The sequence below is a fragment of the Dysidea avara genome, chromosome 8 (assembly GCF_963678975.1).
Source record: "Dysidea avara chromosome 8, odDysAvar1.4, whole genome shotgun sequence".
NCBI classification, from domain to species: domain Eukaryota; kingdom Metazoa; phylum Porifera; class Demospongiae; order Dictyoceratida; family Dysideidae; genus Dysidea; species Dysidea avara.
This window is the reverse complement of record NC_089279.1, coordinates 1516469-1528758: the sequence shown is the minus strand read 5'-3', so window position 1 is coordinate 1528758 and position 12290 is coordinate 1516469. Positions and strand designations below refer to the sequence as shown.

General features: G+C 38.2%; 2 protein-coding genes across 2 annotated transcripts in view; one reads left to right on the top strand and one right to left on the bottom strand.

Moving 5' to 3' along the window:
• The window catches only part of LOC136264222 (uncharacterized), a 35362-nt gene extending 34284 nt beyond the window's left edge, over positions 1-1078 (top strand). The window contains exons 17-19 of the mRNA XM_066058935.1: positions 147-626; positions 672-745; positions 800-1078. Coding sequence (XP_065915007.1) covers positions 147-626; positions 672-745; positions 800-1032 — 787 coding nt within the window. The 3' untranslated portion in view covers positions 1033-1078. The remainder of the gene's footprint in view (positions 1-146; positions 627-671; positions 746-799) is intronic.
• Positions 1079-11378: 10300 nt separating this feature from the next.
• LOC136263739 (arylsulfatase B-like) lies at positions 11379-11786 on the bottom strand. Its single transcript, XM_066058372.1, has one exon. It carries the CDS (start codon positions 11784-11786, stop codon positions 11379-11381), a length of 408 nt encoding a protein of 135 aa, XP_065914444.1.
• Positions 11787-12290: the final 504 nt, after the last annotated feature.

Below are 12290 nucleotides of genomic sequence, written 5' to 3'. Positions count from 1 at the left end.
GTTGTGTGTGTGTTGTGTACGTATAATATTATATATTATAGTCACAGCAGTTTTTATATTTGTTCATCAGGATAACCAGTTGCTTTGATCAGTTTTACTATATCACATATAGCTAGTGTTGTAACTGTTACAATGTCTTTTACTAGCAATGAATCAGTTGTACAAAGCTGGACATTGTCAGCAATTCACAAATCACCTGAGGAGTCCATTATAATGCTTGGAACAGGACCACAACTCTTCTCCCTCCCTGGCTGTTTGCTAGTTCATACTACATCAGGGGTCTATCTACTGGACCCCATCTCACTAACACCGATGCTTTGTGAGCTACCATCAAGTAGTAATGGTTCTGGGAATAGAATAGATCCCAGTGGTATTATCAGGCCTCAGTTTGACATTGCTGGCTGTAGTGTAACTATTTTAAAAGTGTTTGACGTTAACTGGGTATCCAAGAAGGTCACTAGTGTCACTGAACAACCACAACACTTTCCAGACACACTTGGTGGAGAAGTAACAAACACACCAGCTGGTCAGGATACAGTGAAGGATAACCAATCAGATGTCAATAATTGTTGTGTAGTTGCTATGGCAATCAATAACAGGCTGATAATAATGAAGATCACAGCTGGGTTAGTGATCACATGTTAGTCTCATGTTAGTCGCATGTTGTACAGGCTGATGGTGGCAGTCAGTATGGACGTTGAGCTACCAGGACTGGTAACAGAGTTCCATCACATTGGGGATATTGGTTAGTGGGCCAGCTGTGTGGTAGGTGTGTTATGTTGCTAGGTGTTGTTGGTAGGATACCTTGTGGCCAGTTCAGTGTTCCATGATAGACAACGTGAAGATGTCTACTGGTTGTCAAGGGAGGGGAAACTACTTGGAGTGATTCCTTGTCTTGGAGCTGGTCCTCGCAGTTTCTGTAGCAAGTTTCTTGATGTTCCATCAGAGAATGGAGAAGATCTTAGTGGAGTTTATGCCTTTTTCAATGATGGTTATGGAGGGATTGGCAGTGTTAGACTGTCACCACCATGAATAGTGTTATAGTTTGTATTTTAAAAATTGATATTTTATAACTTTATGCCAGAAGGTCAAATTGATGAGGAGGGTAGGGGTACACTCTCAGTAGCATATGGAGGGCTGGGACTGATCCTTTATATTTCTTGTAGCACATTTATAAATGTCTAAATCTGATCACTATTAATTTAGTGAATGATGTTTTGATAAGTAGGTGAAATTTTTCACTTTCATATGCTATCAAAATCCTTTTGTTAGTATAATCACAAACACCATTGTTCTTTTAACTGAAAGATAAATTGAGCCATTTGCAGGTATTGTGCTCCACTTCAAATGTCTTGAGTGTAACTATACACTATTATTAGCTACAGTGGAACCTCAGTTATCTGGATCCAACCTATCTGGATTCTTGGTTAACCAAACTACAGAAATGATTGTTCTATTAGAGTGGTGACTGTTCTATTAAGGTAGTTGAAAATACTGATATTTTAAATTTTTTTTAATGTTATTTTTAAGGCTGTTTATACACAGTTTCAGAGATACAGACTTATGGACCACCCCTGGTCCAAGGGGTTTGGATAACCAATGTTTCACTGTATAAAGTTATAATGAAGTGGTTGTAGACATGCTTTAATGATGGTGTCCACTAGAGCAGTAGCCATGTAGCCTGGTAACATGCAGTGGTATTACAATGTCAGTACAACAATTCCACCACTACCACACAATACTTCTGGTTACAGAAGTTACAACAATTTCACCACATAATACCACTGTATAATTTTTAGAAAGGTACAGAGGTTACAACAATACCCCTGCATATTACAAGGTCTGTAGGTTACAACGATTCCACCCCACACAATACCACTACACAGTACCCCTGCATATTACAAGATCTGTAGGTTACAACAATTCCACCCCACACAATACCACTACACAGTACCCCTGCATATTACAAGGTTACAATAGTGTAATTATTACTTTAGTGTACTACTATATTAATAAGTAGACCAAAACTAAAAGATTTAATCCGAATTAGCTAATTTACTAAAACTCAATTTCCTTTATTTACTAAACTAAATACTAGTGTTCAAGTTTACTAAACTAAAATGTCAGTATATTTTAGTATTATAAGCATAATATATCTTTTGTATATTATACTATACCACAGCAGACGGTTTTTGTCTTAACTTTACTAAAACTAAAGTGCTTTTCCTAGTACTAAAACTAAACTAAAATGTAAAACAGCACTAGTTGCAGAAATTACAATGATTCCACCATATACACAATACCACTGCATATATATAATTATTATTACAAGGTTACAGTGATTCTGCATACTACATGTACAATACCATGCGCACTGCATATTACAAGGTTATGAAGGTCACAACAATTCCAGTACACAATACCACTGCATAAAAATTATTACCAGGTTACATGCAACAATTCCACCATGCACTCATACAATACCAAAATTTATTTTAAGGTAACAGGGTTAAGTGGTCACTGTGAAAAAAGAGTGATATAAGATGGTATTTCCAGTGGCTTATTGAATACAAAAAAGCTTGGTATAACCTGTATTATACTAACAATCTCATGTAAGACTTCAGTTAATGTGTTAAATATACTGAAACCATATATGCGATGGTATAGTGTGGGCATTATATTAGATATAAGCTATTTGAGGTAATGTGGTAAATAAACTGAAACCATATATGCAATAGTATAGTATGGATTATACTAAAGTATAAAATGAGTATAATACAGGATTTATATTAAGGCTTATTTGTATTCAATAAGCCACTGGAAATACCATATTATATCCCACTTTTTGCACAGTGGGTTGTTGTGTTTTAATAATACATTTTTCTTGTAATTCAAGGTATGTATCTATGGTTTATTCTACCCTTTAAATGGCCAAGGTAATAATTTAGCTTATAATGCTGTGTTTCAGAATAATAAAATATGTGTTAAGGGTAGGGTGGTCCAGAAGGGTGATTTTCCTCACATACGAAATTAAAAGCTTTCAGATTGCAATTGGTTGTCAGTATAGCTACCACCTAATCAGAATCTCTTACTAGTACATCACTTCAGTTTTTGTAGGAGTGTTAAAATAGTTCAGATAATTAAAGGGTATAGCTAGGCTTCTCATGAATGATTCATAATAGATCAGAGATCTCTTATGTGTTTAGCCCAAATTCTAATAGAACACACACCTAAACACCTTTCCCTTGTACTTATTTGTTAATTTCTTTTATGACTGATGAACCTGTGCATACCACATCAATGTAATGAATGGCACTAGACATAATATTGAACATCTGATACATAATATGCCTCTTTAGTTCCTAATATCAAGAGTTCATAATATATATTATAAACTCTTGCTAATATCAAGACACACGGTAGTGTGTCGTGCGGCCCAAGAAGCCGGCGCGCCACACCGTGAGTATATTTACAGGAAGAAAGTAAACGCGATTTTCACACCTTTGTAGCTCCGTGATTCCTTATCCGATTGAAACAAAAGGTGCTACAGACGTGCCGGCTAGGTAGGGGAGTCCACATTCCAAATTTGAAGAAAATCGCTCCAGCCATTTCCGAGATACGAGCAGCCTTTGTCCCGTTTCACTTCAGGATATTTAGCTCTTGTCCCGTTTCACTTCAGGATATTTAGCTCAAAGATTTTCGCTCAGGCTCCTAGGCTATGGGTAAACACCTCGAACAGGCTCTGCCTTCTGTGTACACCCTCCAGTGCCTAACTGGTAAAGTAGATAATAACAACGACATTTCCTTACTTAGGTGGCCTCCCCAAAGTTGGCTCCGAGCGTGGCGCTTGGCCGGAATCTGGGTGGCCTGCGGATCAAGTCACGATGGGGTTGCCTTTTTTTTCAGCGCTTCTAGGTATTTGTCCCGTTTCACTTCAGGATATTTAGCTCAAAGATTTTCGCTTAGGCTCCTAGGCTATGGGTAAACACCTCGAACAGGCTCTGCCTTCTGTGTACACCCTCCAGTGCCTAACTGGTAAAGTAGATAATAACAATAATAACATAATAACAGCCAAAGTTAGGGGGTTTTTTCTTCGTTTTTTTTTTCTTCTACTTCTTTTCGCACACTTAGCAAAATCCGCCATAAAACACGAATGCGAGCTCCAATCGGGCTGAACTTTCCAGTTAAAGGCCATCGAGATATGACACAAAACCCAACCTGTGTCAAAATTACGCGATCGATTTTTATGAATAAAAAAACTATTAGTTTTCACGCCTACCAGGCAAACTGCTTAGAGCAGTGAGCTGAAAATCCAGGGGCGGATCCAGGAGCTGGAAAGGGGAGGGGCACAAACAGGGTAAGTTGTGGTGGTTGGGGAGAGCCATATTCTCTAGTTCAGTGCTGCATTTTTGAAGAAGCAAATAATCACCTCTTAGTAGTGTCTCACTGCTGACTTTTGCTATTTTGGCCTTTTCAGATGGTTGTGAAGTCTTAAAAAGTTGTTTAAAAAAGGCTCCGAATGTCTCAAACAACAGTAACACTATAATTATTTTAGAGGCGCTTAGTACGCATGAAGGTGCTGGATGACTATTTTACAGCTACTTCGACTTTGGTTTGCTTTGGTTTCAGGTGAATTTGTAATAAATGCTAGTAAAATGTGCATATTTTCATGAGTTGAGCCTGACAAAGTTCAGTAGCTATTTTAATCAGAAGCATGGCTGGCTCCTCCACAAGGTGGGGAGGGGGGGCATTTGCCCCAAATTCCCCATCCTGGATCCGCCATTGAAATCGATGCATAGCTAGAATAATTATCATAGAAAGTCCTTGCAGTAGTATAGAAGAATCGGATTACAAACCACTGAGTTATGATTCCAAAGCCAACTACGTGTTACGTGTAGCATACGCGAGATCGAGATACTCTAATAGAACAGTCACCCTAATAGAACATTCAGCTACGTTTATAATTTATTCCATTATAGAATTGTATTACACTAGCATTGGTACCTGCCCTACGTGCAGGGATCACTTTATAATAACAACCAAGCATTAAACATCAGTGCTTATGCCCTGCAGCATGCATGGTGGTAACATTTTTAATACCAACATCTTGCCAAAATCATGGGAAGCACACAGGTACCCCTGAACCTGCAGAATTGCAGTAGCTAAACTACTGTAGTAATGTGTATGCTTATAACACATAGGTGTGAACAATGTGGATGGTTTGTAGTACTTGTCCTATTATGCAGGCTATATAGTTACATGTAGCATCATTTGATAAAAGATTGACCACAAAAGACATTATTTATTGGTATCTATCCTATACCGTAGAAGTTGCCATATTGCACATTATATTGTGGGCATGCACATCATGTAATGGAAACCATGCATTAAAATTTATGTAACTATGTTGCATGTCACTTTTAAAGACCATTAAATACCATTAGGCCATCCTGCAAGTACACTGGAATAATGTGAGCATACAGATAATTTTAAATAGGAAAGCTGTATGTAGCTACATAAGCAAATACAACTGTAATATTGTACTACCTGTCCATACATATAATATTATGTCTACCACACAGGCGCAAACTACATTATTATGTGATATTAGTATAGTACCTGTCATGTAGGCCGTACATATGACAATTAACTTACTGACAACAAAAAGAAACTACATAATGGTAGGGTGCAGTACATGCCTACAGTGCAGGCTGCGCTTTGTATGTTAACAATACTACAATATTCCCTCCTGTTCCCTTTACTACACTACAACCTATTGTCATCACCTCTAACCTCCATGATCCCTACATTTACAGTACTGTATGAGTAAGCTACTACTGACTATTATTACCTATTGTCATCACCTTTGTGCAGTAAAATTAGCTACCACAAACTATTATCAACCAATACAGTGGTACTTGTTAATTAGGACACTTGAAAATAAGGACATCTACATAATATGGACACTTGGTAATGCTTCTAAAGTATCCCTTAGCATGTAACTGGACTGAAAATTCAGAAAACCTTGATAATCAGGGCACTTTGGTCAGTCTAATACACAGCCTTCACTGTAGAGTGAGAAAAACCTGTTACCAAAAAGGCTGCCAAAATGAAAAATAAGTTGTAGCAAAAAAGGTTGTTGAAGAAACGTTGTAACCAAAAGGTTTGAAAAAGAAAATAAAAATGATACAACTGGGATTCAAACTCCCATCCTATCAGTTTCCAGCCTAACACTCTACCACATGGACTAAATGTCACTTATGGTTACAGAGTCTTTAAAAGTTGTTTATAAAGGCATTCTTACATTGAATGGAATAGGTGTTTACTTGCGGTTTGCATGCGGTTTATTATTATTATTATTACTATTGTTAATTGGTATAAGGAAGACAAAGTCTTATAAAAACCAATCTCAAATACATCTAAATAAAATAAGATACAATTTCGTGGGGTAAGGTGTTCCAATCATTGACGATTCTCTGTGAAAAACTATGACCTCTAATAGCAGTGATGAAGCGATTTTTGTAAAGTTTGAGTCCATTTGATCGGGTGGGGTTGTTATTAACAGTAAAAAAATAGTCTTTGTCCACAGATACTAAATTGTTCAGGATTTTGTAAGTCATAATCAGATCCATTCTGGTACGACGGTAAAGTAAGCTGGGTAGATTAAGTTCTTGGAGTCTTTCAGAGTATGTCAAATTATAGAAGGAGGGTATAAGTTTTGTGGCTCTTCTTTGAACTGCTTCTAATTTACGGATGTTTTTCATAAGATGAGGGTTCCAGACAGTTGACGCATAGTCCAAAATTGGGCGAACAAGAGTAACGTATAATAATCTTATTGTGTCGGTATTCCTGGAGGCAAAGGTACGTTTAATAATTCCCAATACCCTGTTAGCTTTCATTACAATTTGATTAACATGAGATGTAAACTTCAAATCTTTATCAAATACTACACCCAGATCTTTTCCTCCACAACCATGGAGATCATATTTGCTTCATTTTCGGATGGGAAATAATACTCTGTGTTTGGTGAAGAATATCCAATTGTGCTGTAGTGACATTTAGGAAGGTTAAGGAAGGATAGCCATGTGTCACACCATTGCAAAGCGGAATCAATGCCTTCTTGCAGAATGGAGGAATCTTCAGATGAGCAGATGGGGCGATAAAGTTTTGTGTCATCAGCAAAGATACCCAAATAGCTCTGTATATAGTCAGGTAGGTCGTTGACATATATAATAAATAAGATGGGACCGAGCACACTACCCTGCAGGACACCACTAGTGACAGTAGACCACTCAGAGAGTGCTCCACGAACAACTACTCGTTGCTTCCTGTTTGATAAAAAAGCTTTAATCCAATGAAGTACCGAGCCATTAACACCATATGCTTCTAACTTAGTCAGCAAATGTCTGTGGGGAACCTTATCAAAAGCTTTTTGAAAATCTAGGTACACAACATCAACACTAGTTCCAACATCGATACACCTAGTCCAGTATTCCATAACAGTCAATAGCTGCATCTCACAAGATCTCCTGCTATGAAACCCATGTTGCTCATTGCAAAAAAAGTCATTTGCTTGGAGGTAAGACATTATCCTATTTTTAATAATTGACTCAAGCATTCTGCAAAATATTGAAGTAAGGCTGATTGGGCGATAATTGTTAGGAAGATTTGTATCACCTTTCTTTTGAATTGCAGTGACTGTTGCTAGTTTCCAACATAAAGGCAAAGAGGACTCCTGTAACGATTTAATAAATAGGAGATAGAGGGGTAAAATAAGTTCATCTTTGATTCCTTTCAACACACATGGGTGACAGTTGTCTGGGCCACAAGATTTATTTGGCTTAAGCCGGTTGAGTTCAGTTAATATATCACAGTGTGTGATGGTAATATTGCCTAAGTGGTGGCCCATAGATTTATCTGGTAAAGATGGCAGATCTGCTTCTGACTCAATAGTAAATACACTAGAGAAAAAATCATTTAAACATTGAGCTGTTTCACGATCAGAACAGGTGAATGATCCATCCCCTTTCCTTAAGGACATGATATCACAGTGCACTTTTGCATTCTCTCTAACATATTTCCAGAACTCAGATGGATTTCCTTTGACACTATCAACAAGCTTAAGTTCAAAATTGGATTTAGCCCTTTTAACAGTAGCAGTGGCAATGTTTCTCTTTGTGGTGTAGGAAAGATAATCGACATGATGGTGAGTGGCTTTATAGGTGTTCCATGCTTTATGTTTCTGTTTATTTGCTTTAAGAGTAGAAGGATTTAGCCACTTAGGTTTAGAATTAGATTCAAACGTTTGAGTAAGAACATATTTGTCAATAAGAAATAACAGTTTAGAGTGGAAAAGTAGCCACATTTTCTCAGTATTGAGCCCTTCAAAGAGTACTTCCCAGTTGGTGTTCAATAAATCTCTAGTCATTGATACATAATCTCCACGGTTATATAGGTATTTAGATACACTATGGCATTCCACTGTGCAATAACACAAAACGACAAATTCTATAACAATATGATCACTTTTTCCAAGTGGCGAAAAAGAGGTCATACTAGACACTGTATTTTCATCATTGGTTAATATAAGGTCCAGCAAGGAAGGCACTTGGTTGCTTCTAAATCTAGTGGGAAATGTGACATGTTGGATAAGATATAGGTCATCCAATAGGCTTAGAAAGGCCTCATTGTAAGTGTTAGCAGGTGTGACAGTTAGAGATGTCCAGTTTATGTAGGGCATGTTAAAATCACCGACAACAAGTAAATGAGTCACACCAGTATCAACAGCTTGTGTTAACAAGGAGCACAAGTGGTCAAAGTTTAGTGAGTCACTGTTAGGGGAATGATAAATTATACCCAAGAGTAAGCAGTCATTACCGGATAAGGGGATACGACACCAAATTGACTCGGAATATACCACAGAGCACAAAGCATCATCCTTGTAAGCACGAAGACTTGAGTTAACAAAAATACAAACTCCTCGTTTGTGAGGTTGAAAATTATTACAAAAAGTGTTATATCCTTGAATACTAAGTTCTACATTGTATTCACCAAATTTCGGGTTGATCTCTGCAAGAGCCACAATATCAGGTTTGTCAACTGAGATTCTGGTTTTAAGCTCATCTAATTTATTGGACAAAGAATCTGCATTTGTATACCAACATTTTAAAGATTTAAAAGTTGAAACTACTGGATTAGATTTGTCATGTGGAGGGTCAGAAAAGAATTGGTCAGGGTCAGAAAATCCGTTAGAGGCAGCCGGGATTGAATAGCCTAGGCTACGCATGCTGCTGGTCTGCTACTGCTTGAGTAGTTTACAGAAAGAATTCGAGTGAATTTTTGTCTGCAGTCTTGCACTAATCGCGCTGTAAATGACAAACGACGGCAGTTAGAAGTTTCATTTAAAAGCGAGGTAATTCTTAGATGATGAGCGCTTAGTTTGGCAAAAAAAACTTCCATACATGCATCAGCTGGGGAGAAAATCGTTGGAATTGTGGACGGACAGACGGCTTTTCAGCTTTATATAGATTGCAAGTTATTCTGTAGGGAGTTCATGATCAGCTACAAACAAGTCACCCTGTAGTCAGATCAGCTAGAAGAAGGTACCTAATAGAGAGTTCAGCTGCAAACAAATCACCCTGTAGAGAATTCAGCTACAAAAAAATTGCCCTGTAGAGAGATCAGCTAGAAGAAGTTACCTTGTAGAGAGTTCAGTTACAAAGAAACCATCGTGTAGAGAGTTCAGCTGCAAACACATCCCCTAGTAGAAAGTTCCACTATGAACAGATCACCCTGTAGAGAGTTCAGTTAGAAACAAGTCATCCTGTAGAGAGATCAGCTAGAAGAAGTCACCTTGTAGAGAGTTCAGCTACAAAGAAACCACCATGTAAGAGAGTTCAGTTGCAAACAAATCACCTGTAAAGAGTTCAGCTAGAAAGAAGTCACCCTGTAGAGAGATCAGCTAGAAACAAGTCACCCTGTAGAAAGATCAGCTAGAAGAAGTTACCTTGTAGAGAGTTCAGCTATAAACAAGTCATCAGGTAGAGAGATCAGCTAGAAGGATCACCTTGTAGAGAGTTCAGCTACAGAGAAATCACCCTGCTTCATCTTTTCTTCTTCCTGTGGTAAAGAAAAATTGATAGGTTAAAAAGCCCTAAAGCCGGCCTATGGCCGGCTTTGGGGTATACAAATACAAAAAGGAGTGAAATCTAATCCAAAACAGCCAAGCTGTAAAAAAAGAGTGTGGCCCTCAGAAAGGCTATGGTGAAAAAAGATATGAAATCCAAGGTGGCGGCCAAGAAATGGCTGTGATGGTAGGTTAATGGTAAAATTTTTAATAACAACAATTCAGCTGAATTCGGTGCCGCTTGTTAGATATATATATACGCACACCTCTTGTCATGTTGTTGTGTCAGTTAAAGTCATCAGAAAGAGTAAACATCTTATGCTAGCTTGTTGGCATTGGTGGAGGGGGGAGACCACATGCAAATGTAAAAAATTGCAGAAGTACTTTGAAAATATTTCATCTGGGAATAGTCTTTATACAAAAATAGAAAAAGGGAGCTGATGCCTTCATCATTCAACTCAATGATGTGACTTGATGCAAACATGACACCTTGAACAGTGATGGTCTCCCAGTGTAGCAAACTGAGAGATTTATTTGGTGTATTGCGTTGTAGATTATCGATCCTAAAGACGAGGTGAATGATCATGGCACATAAGGAGCCTCATGAAAGCAAGTAGGCTTCTACCTGCACATAGGGACCCACCGATTATGCTCATAATTTTACCCATTACAGTGGCGTGCGTAGCCAGGAAAATTTTTTTACCGAGGCAAAGTCTATTCATTGAAATAATTGAGAGGGTCAACTTCTGACTCAACTGATTCACGCACACTTTCAAGATTGGGTGCATGGTACAGCATTTGCAGGTTGACTCTCTGTTTGGATGGAAGAAATTGTTTCCGAAGACTCTGAGCATTTTCTACATGTCATAAGTACTGTTCCAGCTTAGTTAATGCTACAGTCTAGGTTTATCAACACTTCTTTACGAGGTGTCTCATCATTGTTGGTGATAGTTTTCCAAATGTTGTATCCATCTAATGCCCACTTGTCTTTATCAAGTTCCAAACCAGCAATACCTTCCACTATTGTTGGCAGCCAGTCAGTTGCATGAATTAGCTGGTGATTGTCATAGTTTAGTTTTGGTAGTTTAGAGCCCCACACAAATGCATTACCACGAACTCCACCTTCAAACACAGTCACCTTGTTTCCCCTCAATGGTAAGTTACTACTGCCCAGCATGGTTTGCCCTCCATTATCAGTTGTGAATATAATTATAGTATCGTCTAGAAGGTTCCTCTCATTTAGTAATATTAGCTATTCCCTCATCAGCTGCTCGCAGCATCCCACAAAGTGTACGTTGGTTATCATAAGGAATACAGGAGCATTCATCAATGTATTCTGAGGAGCTTCTATTGGATAATGGATAGACTGATATGCTGCATAAATAAAGAATGGTCCTTTATCACTATCGTGGTTCATGATAATTTGTTCAACTGCTTCAGTAAACAACATGGTGCTGTATGTACCATTTTTATCAGTGACTGGCTTGGTATTGTTTCTAAAATCTACTGCATTAAATTTCCTGTTATCGGCATCCCCAAAACTGTGATCATAGTAGTCTTCAACAGCATTATAATATCCAAAGAAAGTGTCAAATCCCCTGTAGGTTGGGGTGTACTCCCACTTGTGCATACCAAGGTCCCATTTCCCAACACAGTGCATAGAATAACCTCCTTTCTTCAACTCGTCTGCAATTGTGGTGGTAATCCAAAGGGATGACCATTTATAATCACTGCCCTAACTAATCTCGGCTCTAAGTGTGTTATTAGTTATAGCCAACCAGCTTGTGGTGGCACAAACCTAAGGTGGTAATGGGTGATAGTTTTGCATGCATCACGTGTAAAAGTAGCAGTATGGTGTGGGAGGTGTATTATCTGGCGTTTGAACAAAGTGAATTAGCAAGAAAATAAGCTCCCACATGAATATGTTAGTAGTGTCACGTGATGCATGGTATATAAGGATGTGTGGTGTGTATTAAATCCATTCTAGGCTACATGTGTGATCAGGTTGGCTCCCAACCCTCCCATCCCATTAGATTTTTTCTCCTTAATGATGTTGTAGATGAGTGACCTGCAGCAGCTTCAGGACTTGAATGATATTGCATGCAGCAGAGTGAGTCATTTTTTGCTTTTTCCTGAGTGGAAAAAAAAAGAATCCACCAGGTTT